The sequence below is a fragment of the Frieseomelitta varia genome, unplaced genomic scaffold (genome assembly GCF_011392965.1).
Source record: "Frieseomelitta varia isolate USP_RPSP 00005682 unplaced genomic scaffold, Fvar_1.2 scaffold_30, whole genome shotgun sequence".
In the NCBI taxonomy this organism is placed as follows: domain Eukaryota; kingdom Metazoa; phylum Arthropoda; class Insecta; order Hymenoptera; family Apidae; genus Frieseomelitta; species Frieseomelitta varia.
The window spans coordinates 127,512-144,605 of NW_025110035.1; the positions used below are offsets into that span (position 1 = coordinate 127,512).

At 44.1% G+C, this 17,094-nt stretch overlaps 1 protein-coding gene across 4 annotated transcripts in view; it reads right to left on the minus strand.

Annotated features, from left to right (window-relative positions):
• Positions 1–10,473: 10,473 nt before the first annotated feature.
• Positions 10,474–17,094, minus strand: part of LOC122529664 (protein artichoke-like) — a 223,628-nt gene continuing 217,007 nt past the window's right edge. For all 4 annotated transcript variants that reach the window (XM_043655994.1, XM_043655995.1, XM_043655991.1 and 1 more), the window contains 4 exons: positions 15,755–16,135; positions 12,248–15,340; positions 11,426–11,763; positions 10,474–11,170 (listed from right to left, as the gene is read on the minus strand). In XM_043655994.1, the coding sequence (XP_043511929.1) occupies positions 10,604–11,170; positions 11,426–11,763; positions 12,248–15,340; positions 15,755–16,046 (4,290 nt within the window). In that variant the 5' untranslated portion in view covers positions 16,047–16,135 and the 3' untranslated portion in view covers positions 10,474–10,603. The remainder of the gene's footprint in view (positions 11,171–11,425; positions 11,764–12,247; positions 15,341–15,754; positions 16,136–17,094) is intronic.

Consider the following 17,094-nt stretch of genomic DNA (forward strand, 5'->3'; position numbering starts at 1 on the left):
AATCTGTTGTTTAACTCGAATTCTATAAGATATCGCGTTGTCGTGAGACAAAAGGACGGTTGACAAGATGAGAAAGTAGGGAGACTCGGAACGGTCTGGAAATTGTCGGCGTGGATCGCAACAATTTGCAGGCTATCGAACCGGTGAATCGACGCGATCCGATACTTGTATGAGTTGCTATACAGTTGCTATTGAGAGCGTTGATGACTGAAAGCTTGGTTAAAGCGCTGGTTTGTTGCCGAATAGGTGTTTTATCGTGAAAAATCGGTGATTAAGCACCGAGATTGTAATATCGATCGGTTCTTTTTTTCTTTTTTGTTCGGCGTCTCGTTTTCTATAATTTCACGTTTCTCCTGTTTCGCCCGGGGGAGGGGGAGGGGGGGGGGACATAACGGTTTACGTATACGAAAAATGAGAACGCTCTCGAGCTTTTGGCTGACAACCTGTGAGAAAGTTGGTCAGTCGAAAGTGCATACGACTGGGAATGGAAGAACGAAGTGCAACACGGGTATTTCACATCGGGTAAAACCGGTTGCCGGCAGCTAGCCTGTTATTTAACCACCATCATGGTTAAAACACTCGTACAATTTTGCTAAAGTTACATTATGCTCGATGCGTTTGAGGCACGAGTTACTCGCAGCCTCAATTTCAGCCAACGTTGTACGCTCGGCGATTAATTTATCTCGCTGGAATTCGAATTTCATTACCGTTACATTCGGCAAGCCCAAAGCGCTAGAAAGAAATAGCACGTGCATTTTGAAACGTTGCGATTCATTTTTAACGTGTGATGGCGTGACAAAGAAGAGCTGAAAAATAATTGCCCCGAGATATCTCATATTTTTGGGACATGAGACCGAAATCTAATGCTCTTTATAACGTTTGACATGTCAAACAATTTTCTATCGAGAGTGTATTTTTTTTTTAACTGTGTCCGAAAATACAAACTTGCATGAAAGTTCGCGGTTTATTAATCGCTGGACGTGACACGAGAAAATGACAACGAGACCATTTCTCTTCATTTTGTGCATTTTACATCACTTGATGGATAGAGTGAAGCATTTTAGAACTTTTTAATACAGCTCACCGTGTTTTTACCTGCGATGTTACACTTTGAAAGCAAAACAAATATTATACTCGCGGGTATTGAGAACTGATTAATCTCAAATTGTTACGTATTGTTAGAAATTATTACATATTTACGTATTAAACATTGCAAATCGATAAATTATTTTTGGACATGAGAAAGTTAAGGTGTAAAAGATGCAAGACGGTCGGATATAAGAGAGTTTTCTGTAACTTACGCACGGTGGAATTTCTTTCTTTTTAAAGAGGTTCGAAGTGAAATTCGTCGTGCCTACGTGTCTCGTCGTTGCGTCCCAATGCATACGACAGCACGAGTTTTCGTGCATCGTGAAATTTACTGGAAAATCCTGTTACCACGCCCGCGTGTATGAATAAAACATGGATGTTTTATCGAAACAACGGCGAGAGATGAAACGAGTGTTACTTTAGATACGAGCGAGGCAGCTCTTCCACCGGCAGCAAAGAAAATGATAATTGTTAATTAAAAATGATCCTCAGTTTCTGATTGTAAAAACATGACCGATGTTTTGCAGCGAAGAGATCAAACGGAAAGATAATTAATTTCTTTGACTCATGTGTACGAAGGAAACACGTTGTTTGAAACTCGGGATCTAAATAAAACTACATAATACTCACTCAAATTATGATGGACATCGCACGAAATAAATATTCTATCAGAATCGATGCTTTTCCAATTGAATTGAATTTAATGCGTTTTAATAATAATAAGAAAAAAATGAAACAAAAGGCAGTTGGTTTTTCGTTTCGGAAGCCAGTATTTCAAAAGAAATAATTGATAAAACGCGCAGAAACGAGATGCGTATGTGCATTAACAGCCAAATACGTTCGCTTTTGACTGAAATATCGGTTAATAAAAATAATATATAATAATTTTCCACTTCGACAATGCTCCCGTTATACAAAAGATAGAAATTCTTCGTACACGAAACGTCCGAATGCGGTTAAAACGCAACAATAGGAATTAAAGCGTGTTTCGCCGGCCGTTTTCCGAAAATGTACGTGAACAATGCGCATAAATTTTCTCCGGCTAAGACAGTGAACGACGATCAAGGGAAATGGAATTTCATGTTAATCCGATTCCATCATCGTTATCATAATTCAGTAGTCATAGTTAGTTCTCTGCTCTTACCTGCATTAGCCACCTAAAGGGAAATCTCGTTTTAATCTTTTTCGAAAACTTCGCGCGGCTGCTTTTGGAACAGCATTACAGAAATATCTAATCTATTCGTCGCAATTACTATGAAAAATAAGGCAGGGGAACGAAGGGAGGGAAAGGAAAAAGAAAGGAGAAACGCAATTCCCCGGCCTGACGATGCAAAGCCAACGATGTTATATTAAAAACTATTTTGGGGAAACGTTTTACTCCGGGGATAATATTTAGTAGGCTATTACGCAAATGCACTGATTATACGCGTCGCCAAAGATATTGTTCCCGGGAGGAAATTAAACGAAATAAAACGCTCGGCAACCTCTCCTCGGATTGTTTCGCTCGAAATCCACCGCGAGAAAGAACAGCCCGAGCATCGTGGCATGCTTGTGAATTATTGGATGTGTTATTTGTTCGCAAATGTCTATTGCAAATGTCTATTGATTCAGGGTTGAATTCGGGGGGTTTTTTGGCTTGCTTACAGACAGTCGCAAAAATCCAAATACAATCAAGAGAGAAGTTAGGTGTGCGTTTTACGCATCGAATTTTTTAGTGAACTTGAACGCTCATTCGAACGAATAAATATTTCATTAGGCTAACAACTAATTACAATTTTATTATGTTTGTATCGAGACGAAGAAGTAAACAAATTTTCATCAGCTGCATATTTACTGTCTCTTAATCGAATGGTGAAAAACGTTGCGCCAATTACTTTCGTACAATTTTGTCACTACTGGAAATGATAATCGCGACGCTGATCTAATCATCGAAGATAATGTATAAATCGTGTATTGTTAACCTGTACATCTGACTGGTGCCATTTCAGCGGAAAATTAATTGAAAATACACTCGCCGGTTATCGTTTTCATTATCGTTTGATTTACGACATTACAAGATGTCATAATTGCTACCCGTTATAAAATTTATTGCTGGATGGAACGGAACGAGCGATATTTATGTAAATTTCGAGGAAAAATTGAAAATCCTGAAGCTTCCCTAAATTTAGCTAAACGATATCCGTTCGTACGGGAGGGAGAAGATCCATTGGTATTTCCCAAGAGCTAATTTCATTGGGTGTAAATGACGGGTTGTTAAGCTACTGAGCGTTTTGTAGTTCAAATTTTGCTCGCCGACACTTTATTTAACTCGCCAGGATTAGCTCGCAGCAAGGATTGATCGTTCGAACAAATCGCACGCTTCTAAGTATCCTCTTTCCTATCCACTTTTCGAAAAGAAAGTCGCGTCGGTGGAAAAAAGAGTTTCGCTGCCGTGCTATCGACCGTCAGTTGAAATCGCCGAGGGACAGGGCGAAATTATTTTTTCCACTGTTATCGAGATTCTTCGATTTCTTTGTCCATTTGTCGATCGGCAGGATTTTTGCGAGCGAAATTTTTTTTTTTTCACCGAACCGAACACGAATTTTCGCGCCGAGTGATGTTTGCAAATTTTCCATCGTATTGCTGGACAGCCGGTATGTATGTGTACCGAAAGCCGCTGGTTAAATTCCTTCAAAGGTTCATTGTTCGCTGTTTTGCACACTTCACAGGCAATATCCCCCTTTTCAATGGCAGTAGTGAACCTACCGTTTGTAAAATACAAGCCTAACTTTTAGGTTGCGCTTCCAGTGTCTGTCTGCCTGTCGGTGATTGTCAATTCTATTGTAGCCCGATCTTTTTAACAAATTAAAAGATATCCAACGTTTCAAGAAATACCGTAGCATACAGATAGAACGAGAAATTACAGCAGAACTCCGTTTGTATAAACTTCTCGCGAGACGAGCAATTTACGTAATTGAAGTTAATGCAACTCCGCTGATTCTTTCCTCCACTAATGATTCTTAATAGAAGTTAATCGCGCTCAAATAAGTGAGTTTAAACAGCAATTAAGATTTCATTTAATCTGGCTTTTGAAATTTGATTCAAGTGAACCGATTAAATACAAAGAGAGGTTCTACCACGTTCTATCAACGATGATTCTTTAACTTACTGACTTAAGCTTGAGAAATGAAAGAAGAAAAAAAGGAAATGCTCTCGATTGAAACTGAAAGACAGTCTGCAGAGCAAGAGAATCAGCAGAAGAAGTTGCAACATGGAAACATAAATGCATATTTGACAGTTAAACGCAATTGCAGTTATTTGCAAACCATCGAACTGTGCGAATGCTTATCCACGCGGTTTATTCTGAATTCCACTCGCGGAACACGACGCCTCGAAATGTTGGCTACGAATCGCGTGTGTAACACCGTTTCTAACCAGGAGCCCGACGTTTCAACCCAGCAGCGAATCGGTCTTACGTGGAAGGGTAATTCCGTCGCCGAGACTTAATCGTGGCAAAGCACGTGTTGCGACCGAAACAACATCCATCTAGCCCGAATTTCAAGGCAACCAACCCCATTCCTCCCTATCTCTCTCTCTCTCTCTCTCTCTCTCTCTCTCTCGCTCTCTCTCCTTCGTCGGAAGAGAGGACGGATCATCGACCAAATTCGTCGGTGACGAGTAACTTCGAAAGTCGGCAAATTCAAAGCTCTAAACCGAACTAATACGCTTAATGGAGCAAAACTGGGGGAAGATTGTTTTGGCTTCTAGTGACGAATTAACGGCGGTAGCGGCAGTGTAATCAGTCTTCGTTTAACGCTGATTTCGCGGTTCTAATTTTCTGGCTGCTTGGCAGACTACTTCCACGAGTTACTTCGAGTGTCGTAACTGCGCTATTGATATTTCAGTACAGTTTCATCTTCTCGTTCATGTAATTTCGAACATTCTTATTCGTTTCAAATAGTAAGCAAGATTTACGAAGGTTCCAAATAGAAATTTATTTATGAGAAAGTGAAAGTTTATTTAGCGAGAGTAAGTAGAAATTTGTAAAAACTACACGTAGGAGCTTGACGTAGGAATTTTCGTATGATTTGGTGATAATTGCCTCGGCAGAGTGTGAATTCGTCTCTAGAAAGAATCTTGTTCGATTCACTTGTGTGCTTTCTAATATTAAAAAAAAAAAAAAAAAGAGAAAAAATAAAAGAAGAAGAAAAAAGAAAGTCGTCCGGAAGAAGGTTAGAAATGGGAACGGGTTCGATCTGAAGAGGGAATCAAGATCATGATAGAGGAGCGAGGTACGTGATTTTAGGAAGTTACGTAAATCTCAGCCCGAGGCTTCACAGTTAACCGGTCGGTGTCGAATTGGAAAAGTCTCGCACGTAATCGGAAATTGTGAAGAAGAGAATAATGTGGGAAAGCGAACAAGTTATATCGATCCGCGAGTATTCCGAGTGGTAACTCGGTTGGCGCAACTCTGACGCACAAGGACAATCGGCCACTACATTAGCGCTCTGTCTGCGGTTCCGCGACTGTTTCCGAAAGAAGTTCCCGCTCCCAATAAAAACAAAGGACCTTTAAAAAAGTTTCTCAAACTTCGCTTCGCTCCTCGATGGAGAAAGGGAAAAAAGAAGAGAAGGGTTGAGAGGGAATTAATTTAATCGGACGTGCGATTCGCGAAAACAAGTAGCCAACTTCGTAGATTATTTTCTCCGATTCAGAGGCAGTTATTTACGAGTTTAGTTACGTAATAAAGGACGTATCTGGCAATCTGTGAAATTCGTTTCAACGAGCTTTATTCTTTATAACGAAAGCTACCGTTTTGCGAGCTCTATTTTTTCCCTTTTTTTTTTTTTTTTTTTTTTTTTTTTAAATAACGAAAGTCACGTGCGAATATCGCGTGAGAAAGATCGACGTTATTTACGATGTTCGATATTTCTGATAAATAGCAACGAAAAGAGAGAAAGAGAGAAAAAGAGAGAATTGGAGGAGATCGAAATTTTATCGATAACGACCAATAATATGTGAGAATCGAGCGCTCGAAGGTACCATTATTTTCGACGAGATGCCGAGATAGGCGTCGCGATTTCGGCTATCAGAGACATTTCTATCAGTTCATCCTGATGACCACGGCACGATAAGCCGGCTTACAATTAGTCCTGCTTCAGTCATTATTCCGCCTAAGTAATTAAGAACGATTTTAAACTAGGGTCGCTGTATCGTTATTGGGATAACGGGTACTTTACATTTTTATGAAATACTGTCCAAGATTCATCCTCTGATAATGCGACGGAATAACGAAGGGTACGATTATCTTGCATTTATTGTACAAATACCAACAAAAATCAACGTATTTTCAACTCTATAAGTAATTGGATTATAAACAACAACGTTTAAGACGTAGAATTTATAGATTTTCTTGAGTTAGACTTTTCTTTCTCAGAAATTGCATACTTTTTTCCATATCAGCGATATCCTTAATTTTTAACTTTATTTTAAAGTTTCATCCAACTTGTTTTGTCTGTCTTTCCAATTTTTTTTTTCGTTCGAGCACGTAACTTTCTAGATCTAATAATTTTCTAACGTCTATTTGCAAACGTCGATATTTAATGCAGACTAACGATTTTAAATTACACAGGCTTTCTTCTCAAATAAATTAAAATAAATTACTATCGCGTTAGTTATAAAGTGTACGGGCTATGAATTGGAATTAAATGAGCTGTTAAAAGGCAGTTTGTGCATGATCAATTCTGGAGTAAATTAGTTTCCAAAGACCTTTGAGTTTGAGAGTGAATGTGTCAAGCACAGACTTCAATTTAATCGTGTAGTTTTTCAAGAAGCAAGCACTGCAAAGAGACACGAGAGTTGTCTTGAGAATTGTGATTTAAACGTTCTGAAAAATTCGTTTATTGTCTCGCGGAGTAGCTATCTACTTCGAAGACACTTACTTAGAACAGAGGCGCATGATGATTCAAACAATTTCAATTTGCGCCGAATGCGCCGGCTTAGAGAAGTTTCCTTTGAAAGCGACTCCTTGTACTTTTACACGTTTTTACATTTCGCCGTAAAAGACACGCTGTGTTTTTACTCGTTTCTACTCGTCTTTCCGCGCGACGCTTCTAAAGTGGCAAGACTCGAGAGGGTTTTTGCCAAGGCTGTTTTCCCGATTCTCTTCGTGGCATCCTCCTCGTGCTAAATCCGTAGCTTGTCGGGCTTTTAAGTAAACTTTCCAAAGTAACAGCTGTATAAATAATCAAAATGGAACGCACGATTCCATTGTGTGTTCTGTACATATATATCTTTTTTCTTTTTCTATACAATTGAAAAATCATCAAGTTTGAACTAAGAACGTGAGAAATTCATGAAACTCGCAATTGTCGAAATTTTTCCTCAGTCACGATATTTCGTACTACTACTCGTGACTCTAAAACCTTACAATGATTTATTTCTTCTTCGATTATAAAAATTATTGAAAAAGTCGTCAAGTTTGACTCTTAAGAATGTAATTATTAAAGTTTCAATTCTAAACTAGCGGAGATATTTTGCTACTTAAAGAGTCGAGGTTTCTGAGACCTTTCAAACTGGAGGATCTTTTCATGCCGGTTGATTAAAAAAGACTGCTATTTCTTCCTTTTTTTGTTTGTTTGTTTATAATAACGGAATTTGAGCAAACGAGTCAGCGACTTTTGACGCCGAGTATTTTTTTCTCCGTGGCATTGGCGCATTTGAACCTAGCCGCGATTAATGATCTCCATTTAGAATGTAGCTGTAGGATGGCGAGGTGGTTGGTGAAGCGTGCATCAAACGGGATTAAAGAGCGAAACGAGAAACGTTTGGACAGCTCTATCAGTTGAGAAAAATGTGCACGCTGTGTGCATGACTTCCACTCTGCATTTTCGTCCCTTTTTTTTCACGCAATATCGTGTCCTTTGTTTCCACGAAAGCTGGCTGCAACCTTATTGCCTCGGTGCGACATTCTTTCACCGCCTTTCTTCTCGTCTCCCTCGCGTCTTCTGTGGACAATTTCGTTTTGTTTCTTTGACGCGTGACAGGTTAATTTCGATTCATTCAATTAATCGTTACTATCCCTATAAATTGTCGTCAGTTAGATGGCAGACTGTTTTTTATCGATAGAGAAAGGGAAGCAGAAATAATTTTTCATTTCATTTGCCGACTCGTAAAGATTAATTATGATCAATTTACGAAATTTCACCGAGGATACGAGTCAATTTTCAATTCTGCCAAAGGGAAAAAAGAGAAGCAGAACTGATACGTAAAGATTAATCTTGTTTAATTTACAAATTGTTATTGGCGACACAAAGGTTAGTTTTCAATTTATTCCAAATTGTCGCTGGCGTTGCGTGGCACGCAGTTTTTAATTGATAGAAAGAGAGAAACAGATGTAATTTTTTATTTCATTTGCTGACTCGCAAAGATTGATTACCATCGAATCACGAGTTTCGATTGACGGTACAAGAGTCAGTTTTTATCTGGTGAAAGAAAGAGAAGTAGAGTCGACGTGTAAATATTAATCTCAATTAATTTACAAATTGCTATTGGCAATGTGCAAGGATTAGACTTCTCAATTAGCGGGGAGGAAGGAAAAGAAAAATAACAGAAACGTTTCCTCCCTATCAAAAGACGAATAAAATATACAGAATGTCTTCTCGCTGAAAATAGCATTAAGACGTCCAGGAGGGGTTAATTACAAGGAAATACGATAAAGCAGACGAGAAGCGTTTCGTCGAGACGCTGGAAAATTTATGCGGGCCGCAGAGAACCGGGTTGAAACGCCGGAGAGAAGGATGCAAACCGAAATGGTTGGCAGCACACCGTGTATTTTAAGTATTCCGATTATCCAAAACGTTCCAGATATCTCTCGTTAACTCAACTGCTCCGAATATCTCTGGAATTCTCTTTCTCCCTCCTTATTTTTTCGGCTGGTTGTAAATTTTGAGTACCGATTAAAAAATTTTCAATTATTCTCGAAACATTCTTCTCGAACGCTGGATGGTGGAACGTTCGCTCTTCGAAAAAGACGGATATCTTTGGATGGTAAAGGGAACGCGCAATTCAACAAGTTGTTGGTTAAAAAAGAATTTGCATTTTTATTACAGTGACATATGTATATGTTACAGTACACAGCATGTGGTACATCTGAGATCTTTCACGATGCAATCGAACATTTACGATACACACTTATCGACCGTTTCCCGGTTCTATTCGACGCGACGAGCAACGCTTGCCTATCGCGACTTCACAGAGACCAGCTTCTCTTCTTATCGCCTGAACTACTGAATTCGCTGGATATTACGCGACCTAATTTCCAATGTATTTCCCCCGATAACATCCGTGTCGTATATAGCCTATGATACAGCAAAGAGGTGCGATTAGTCCCACGGTATCAGTTATTCGTTTCCTTCCACGTTGCAACGACGATAATACCGTCAAACCGACACACTCGAAAAGTCGCGAACTCGAAGAATCAATACCGACCGTGCTTGATTCACCGTGTTCTCCTTGATTCACCACGAGGCGCGTGAAAACGTTCGTTTCTTCGTTTCATTCTCTCTTTCTCTTTCTGGCAAGTCGTTTGAATTTTAACCTCTACGTCGAGACAAGCGGAATCAATGCTCTCGTCCTAACTGAACTACATTTCGCTAAATGAAGAATCGTCGAAATTGTTCGCCTAAATCGTTTGAATTCCCCTCGTCGCCCGGAACTCGCTGTCCGTTCTCGCTGCGACGATTCGAAACTGTCCACCTATGTACATGTTTCACGATCCGCGAACGAGACGGTGTGTCTTCGCCGCGCGATTCATCATCGCCCGATAGGATGACTGGCTCTCTTGGTGCGGTTGCGAGCGGTAATTCGAGAACGCACTTACTCGAAACGACGCGTCGCATTGTCCGTTGCTGTCGCCGTTGCGTCTCGCGAACGGGTTTGCCGAGCCATTTAGAAAACACAATGCACTCGTGCTTCGCGCGAGTCCGAACGGGTCCTTGCGTACCGCGTTTCGTACTCGTAAATCGTCCAACAAACGCGCGACGCAGGTAACGCGTAATGAAATTCTCCGATTCTACGCGTGCCACCGATTCACCGAACGCACACGCGCGCGCACGCGCACACACACACAGATTTGCCTCGCAGCGTCTCTGTTACCATCCACCAGTCCACCGGGTAAAGCTACATCGAATTGAAAGTTAAGATTTCGTAGAAAATCACATATAAAATGCTCGGTTAACTAGATCGTTCACTTTTGTTGCGTTTGCACCGCACGCGCACAAACTTTTTTTCTTTTTCGCTCAAGTGTCTGTCTCTTCGTCTGGAGAGTCATTTTCGTTTCGTTTCGTTTCGTTTCGTTTCGTTTCGTTTCGGTTGATTAGGTTCTTCGAATTTGAGGATTCGCGAGATGAAAAAAACTGCCGCGAGCCGGGAGGTTTTCGCGTTTGACGGGGTAGACTCCAGGATGGAATGAAAATCCGTCCGAGTTTGCTCAAACGTTCGAAACCTCCACGCCTCGGGAGTTTTTTAACTTGTCTCATACATTCAGGTTAGTGTTGCCCATACTGTTGATGAAATTCGAGTGTTGACCGTCTTGGCTGGCCTGTCTGGCCGCGTGTCCAGCCTCGCCGCTCTGTATGCTGAAATGCCTGTAGGAAATGTACTCCGGAGGGATCGGCTGCTCCCTCTTCACCGTCTCTCTCTGTTTCTTCACCTTGAGATAGCCGAGGACGGACACGAGCAGCAAGAACACAACGAATCCCATGCAGCAGCCAACTATCAGCCCTAAACGTCTCGTCAGGAAATTGCTGACGCTACCGACGTCACCCATCGACGAACCGTCGCTGCTGATTACCGCGTCCGGTGCCTCCAAAGTCTTCACCTCGGTGCACCGGCTCGTAGACGAGTCTGTCATTTGCATATCCGACGACGACGACTCGAACGTCTCGTGGTTCGAGAAGTTAAATTGATCCACCGTGTCTTCTTCGAGACGTTGGCTCATCCAGTTGCCCAAGCCAAACACGCAGATCAAATACCGGGTGTTTGGAGAGAGCTTCGACAGTTTCGTCGAACGTGAATTCGGCTCCAGAATCTTCGCTCGGATCTGAAATTTTTCATCGCCGAAACATTGGCGCGATTAGATACTTTCGACGGGAACACGACACGCGCGTAGTAACTAATTTGTAGATCACACTTATGTATCTCCTTATTTAAGTTATCGAGTTTTCGCGAGTGTAGAATACAACACGCATAGAATAGAGTAAAAGTGACAAAAAAGGAGGAGAAGTACAAAGAAATCCAGGATCCACGTATTAGTTGCTACTACTACGTAAGCGCAAATCGACGGAAATCGCGTTACCTCTTCGATGTTTTCTATGGTGTGATATGCCACCTGGTAACCACGGATGCCAGAGTGATTTCTACTCTGCCAAGATACCAGAACCGAGAACGGTTGAATGTCCTGAATGGCGAGCTTCAAGACGAGGGGCGCGGAACAGAAAGCGTGCGGGTCCAGCTCTAGGAACACCAGCCCACGTAATTCCGGCGGCTGTTGGCACCTGAGTAATCCGTTGTCCATGTCGTTCATTCGCAATCCACCCCCTCGATTTCGTGTTACGCCACCGCCCACCAGCTTCTGATGATCACGCAGCCACTCCCAGAGCTCTTGAGACTCGCAACCGCAGTGCAATGGGTTCTCTGGTACCCGGAAAAACGTTTAATCTTGGTTAATTGCCGTTCCATGAGAAATGCATGAATATTACCGTCGTGCGCGGGCAGACTAATGCCGCCGTAATTTCAACAACAATTACGCTTTCCACGTGAAATTGAAATTTTCCTGGAAAAATTCTAAAAGTTGCAAAGTTCTTTTTAAATTCATCTCGGAATTTCTTTCGTCTACTTTGTTTTCGAAAGTTCGGAAGCTAGCCGTTTATATCATCGAGAATCGAACGTTACGAACTTAGAAAATTGAGAGAAATCGACGTTTCGAAACGTTTCAGTTTCAGTTTCTAAGAGAGTCCTATTCATATTTAGTCATCGACAATGTAATATCGACAAAACGTTGGAAGCCCATCTCGAGTTCTAAATCCGCATTGGGCCACGAAAGTCTCGAATCTGTGAACAATTGTAGTTCGTACGATACTGGAGAGAGAGAGAGAGAGAGAGAGAGAAAGTAGATTACCTTCGGCACGAAGACTTCGTATTTGCGTCTCCAGCGGTCGGAAGGCATTCAGCGGCAGATTTTCTAAATAATTCCTACTCAGATCGAGAATTCTCAGTTTCTTCAAGGGTTTGAACGCGTCCGGGGAAATGGAGGATATCCAGTTGCCGTAGAGATGAAGTTCCGCGAGGTTCTCGAGATGCTGGAACGTGCTCTTCCCCACACCGCCGATCTGATTATACGACAGATCGAGCACTTGTAGGGCCTTCAGATCGGGCGGGAAATCCTCGAGTTCTTTCAGCCGGTTGTGCGTGAGATTAAGTATCCGGAGATGTTCCAGTCCCTTTAATCTCTCTTGAGGCAGCAGCTCCAGCTCGTTCATGCTCAGGTCCAAGGTCAGCAGCTCGAGCAAACTGCGGAATGCGCTCGGCGATACCCGGGAGATCATGTTGTTGCCCATGAACAGGTGCATCAACGCCGGGAACGCCTCGAAGTCCTGGCTGGTAACGATCGTCAAGTTCGTTCCGGAGATGTGGATCTCTTGAAGCGCCGGGTACTTCGCTTTCGAACTAATCTCGTGTATCCTGACCAATGGATTGGCCGTGACGTTCAGCCAGGTTAAGTTGGGCACATTGTGCGCCGACAGGGCGACCGCCGGGATCTGATGAAATTTATTGGCGGCTAGCTCGACCTTGCGAAGTAAGTTAGACCGGGCGAAGAAGTTGGCCGGCAGCGCGGCTAGGTGATTGTGACTCAGATCTACGGATATCAGCCGAGAGAGGTTCACGCCGGCGAATCCCGAAAGGGTCATGATGTAATTACCGCGCAAATCTAATTCCCGCAGACTGGCCAGACCGTTTAACTTGGACATGTCGACGTTCACGATCACGTTGTTGGCCAACGATAGAAACTCGACGGTGGTGGCGTTCGCGAACACCTCGTACGGGATCTCTTGAAATCTATTGCCGTCCAGTCTCACTTCTTTCAGCGAGTCCAAGCCGAGGAAAAGCAGGCTGGGTAGCATTCGGAGCAGGTTGTTGCTCAGCAGAAGTTTGCCCAGATTCTTGTTCTTCGAGAATATCTCCGGCGGCATCCGGTACAGTTGGGAAGAGTCCATGGCCAGGTGTTGAAGCGACGGTAGTCCGTCCAAAGAGTTTCCGTTGATCAGACTGAAATTGTTGTAGGATATTCTCAACACTCTGAGCCCCGGTATGTCCAGACGATCCAGCGTAGACGCAGTGAGATGATTGTGCTCCAGGTTCAATTCGTAGAGGTTGTTCAATCCTCGGAAAGCTCCGTTCTCGATCACGCTGACGGTACAGTTCTTGAGATTCAACGTCCTGATTGGCAAACCCTCTTGGAAGATCTTGTCGTGCAGCACGTTCAGATGATTGTTGGCCAGATCGAGCACGCGAAGCCGCTTCAAAGCGGTCAACGCGTAGGGATCCAGGCGACGCAGCCCGTTGTCCTGCAGATAAAGTTCCTCGAGCTCGTGTAACTCGGAGAACGTTCGTACGGTGACGTGGCTCAAACGGTTCATACTCAGCTCGAGGAACTTGAGCGCCTGCATCGGTTGAAAGGCGGTGTCCTCGATCCGCGAGATGGAATTATTCGTTAGATATAATCGCTCGACCAGCAACAGGTCCCGGAATAAAGGAGCCTGCAGCCGGGTTAATCTGTTGTGACCGAGCCACATGATCCTCACCGACGCTTGCCCTCTCAGAGAGTCGTTGTGCAGAACGCCGAGGCCGTTGTTGTCCAACTGAATGGAGACCAACGAGCTGCCGCTGTTTCCATTTTGTCCGACGTCGTTCGACACTTGGAACACGTCGCCCAACACCGCCAGCAGATTGCCTTGAAGATTCACGTGCTGGAGGCTGTGCAACGACCTCAAAGCGCCCGTCTCCATGTCCGTTATCGCGTTATTCTGCAGATGAAGCTCCAACAGCGACGGCAGAGGCGCGAACACGCCTCGCTTCACCTCGGTAATTTGATTGTCCTGAAGTCGCAGCTCTCTTAACGACTTGGCTTTCGCGAAAGTTCCCACCTCCAGTTCGCGGATGTTGTTCCCGTCGAGGGACAGAGTCGAGAGATTGTCGCAGTGCTCGAGAAAGTCTCGCGGCACTTTCTCGATGTAGTTTCCGCTCAGGTGCAGCTGCGTCAGTTGGCTCAGCGTTGCCAGTCCGCGTGCGTCGATCCTCCTTATCGCGTTCTGCTGAAGGTACACCACCGACAAGCTCGTACTCCCGGCGAACGTCTCGGCCGGTATCTCGAGAATGTTGTTCTCTGCGAGGAACAGTTCCTTCAATTCCGGCAGCTTGGAAAACACGCCGCGGATGTAATGTATGTGATTGTTGCTGAGATCGATCGATCTCAGCCTTTGGTTCGCTCTGAACGTCGACACGTCCAGCGACACGATCTTGTTGTGACTGAGATCGATGGACTCGAGATCGATCAGCGATATGAACGCGTCCTTGTCGACGAACTCGACCGCGTTGTAGTAGAGGGACAGAGTCTTCAGGGACGGACAACAGCGAAAACAGTTGAGCGGTATCTTTTTGAAATTGTTGCTAGTTAGATCGAGAAAGTTTAGTGCGTCCAATCTCGAGTATCCGTCTTCCGGTAGCTCGGACACCTCGTTCCACGCGAGCCTCAGCGAGGTCAGGTGCTCCAATCTTCTCAATGACGTCATCGGGAACACTCTGATTTTATTCTCCGCTAGATTCAAATCCGTGAGAGTGTCTTCCAGACCGGCGAACGCGTACTCCGATATTTTTATTATCTGATTGCCCTTCAGGTTCAATTTAATCAGCGACAGCCCGTAGAAGCTGTAACTGGGCAGCTCGTGCACCAGATTCGCCTCCAAATCGAGAGCTTTCAACGAGCTCAGCGTCGCCATCGCCTTCTGCGGCACGTGCGGAAGCCGGCCGAATACCAGCGCTAACGATTCCAAGCTTTTGCTCAGCCGGTTGAACGCGTCCTCGCTTATCTCGCGGATCGCCGAGTGCGATATCTGCAGATGCCTGATTTGAGAGCCAGCCGGGAACGCGACCGATCGAAGCTCCTCCACTCTTCTGTCTAGCTCGTAAACGCTCAGCGATTGAACTGTCGCTCCTGCAACAGTCGTTATCGTATAATAATTCACTCGTGCTTGCTTACATACTTGCCGACAACACGGTTGCGTAACGTTGCACGTACAATGGGTCGCGTCGTACAATGGATAGTCTAAGCTACTCTCGGATTCGTGACATTCTTCGTTTGCGTAAAAAGCGAGCGCGCACCGAGATAAACCGACAGAGAGTTACCCGAGATCACTTAATTGAGAACACGATCCGAAACGTATCCGTTTGGACAATTATTCCGAGCCGCGTTGAATGCGGGAGCCCGGTTAATCGAGTCTCGGGACAAAGGAAAGGGGGAGGGAGAGGGAGGAGAATTTCCCGAGCCCGCGGCGGAAACGAAATCCCTTATTTATCCTAATATATTCCTCTGTCACGGAGGAGGTGGTTTCCGCACGTACGTACGTACCTTCGCCTTCGGTCGCGTGTATTACACCGGACAAGGCGGTCCTGAGGGATTCCTCGGTGGCCCCGGCACATTCCAGGAACAGTCCGTCCTCGAAATTGTAACAAGGGCAGCCAGGTATCGTGTCGGGCGGCGGACACTTGGCGCTCCTCGCTTCCTGCGCTGCCATGCAAGCCGCCAACACCACCGAGTAGATGAAACGAAAACCGTCGCGGTTGCCACGAGGCTCGTGTCCGCCACGCGACGAGCTCGAGTCCCGCCACTTGCGCCTCGTCCGCGGCCAAGTCGTCCACATATTATTATTATCGCGCCGCTCCGGTCCCGGTTCGTCCCAATCCTCTCATCGTTTCTCACGACCACACTCGATCTTGCTCTGCCGTGCCCCTGCAAACGTGTTGTTCAATTTGTAAGTTCGCTCACCACTCGTCTCAGTTTCTCTTTCTCTTAAGCTTACGATCTATGAAACTTTTATACTTCCATGTCGCTGGTAACACGAAAAAATGTTAGACACAATGTTAAAGCATACATCACAAGTACCAATTTCAAACCTTCTTTCGTTCGCTATAATTTTGCAAATTCACACCGTAGTTACGGTGTAGAGAGAAAAGTCTCCCTGTTTGGAGCAGTTCATCAATTAAAAATTTTAGGACGTCTCTTATCTTCGAGAAAATATGGCATAGATAGTGAACCTCAAATTTCGTGCATTGCATTGAATAATCTCACTGGTCTCGCAAACAGTCTTAAATCGATGGAACTCGTCTAGCTGCTTACTATTCCTAACATCTCTCACGTTCAATAATCAAACCTTCGATAGCCGATAATTGCATAACTCGGAGTCACTAATCATCGTGATTCATTTGCATAATCTCACGCACGCACTCCGAGTACCAGCCATAAATCAAAAGCAGAATAGCTTTGAATTAATTGCGTTCCTCTAAAAACACATCCCGTCCCGGGTGATAGGGAAGTGAATTACGCGGGAAAAATTCAGGAGCTCAACAGACTCCTGAATTCCGTAATTCTAAGCAAATATTACTTGAACAAATTCACGAATGCGTTCACGATTTTAGAGGCCTCGAGCCAAATTCTTGGCCGCGAAGCTTCCGTTTTTAACGTGTTTTCTCTCACGGTAGCAGTCAGTTGGAAACGTTACGAGAGTTGATTGTTCTGTAATGGTAGGTTAATAGCTCAGTGGCGTGCCACGTGTTATCAGATATTCCCTGTGACTCTGTGTTTCTTTTCTTTTTTCGCATACACTCTATCTCGGTTCGATGTGTTTCTTTGCGTCGAAGTCGGGGGACGAGGAATTTGTAGTACATTCAATAGCGAGTAGAGATTAGTAC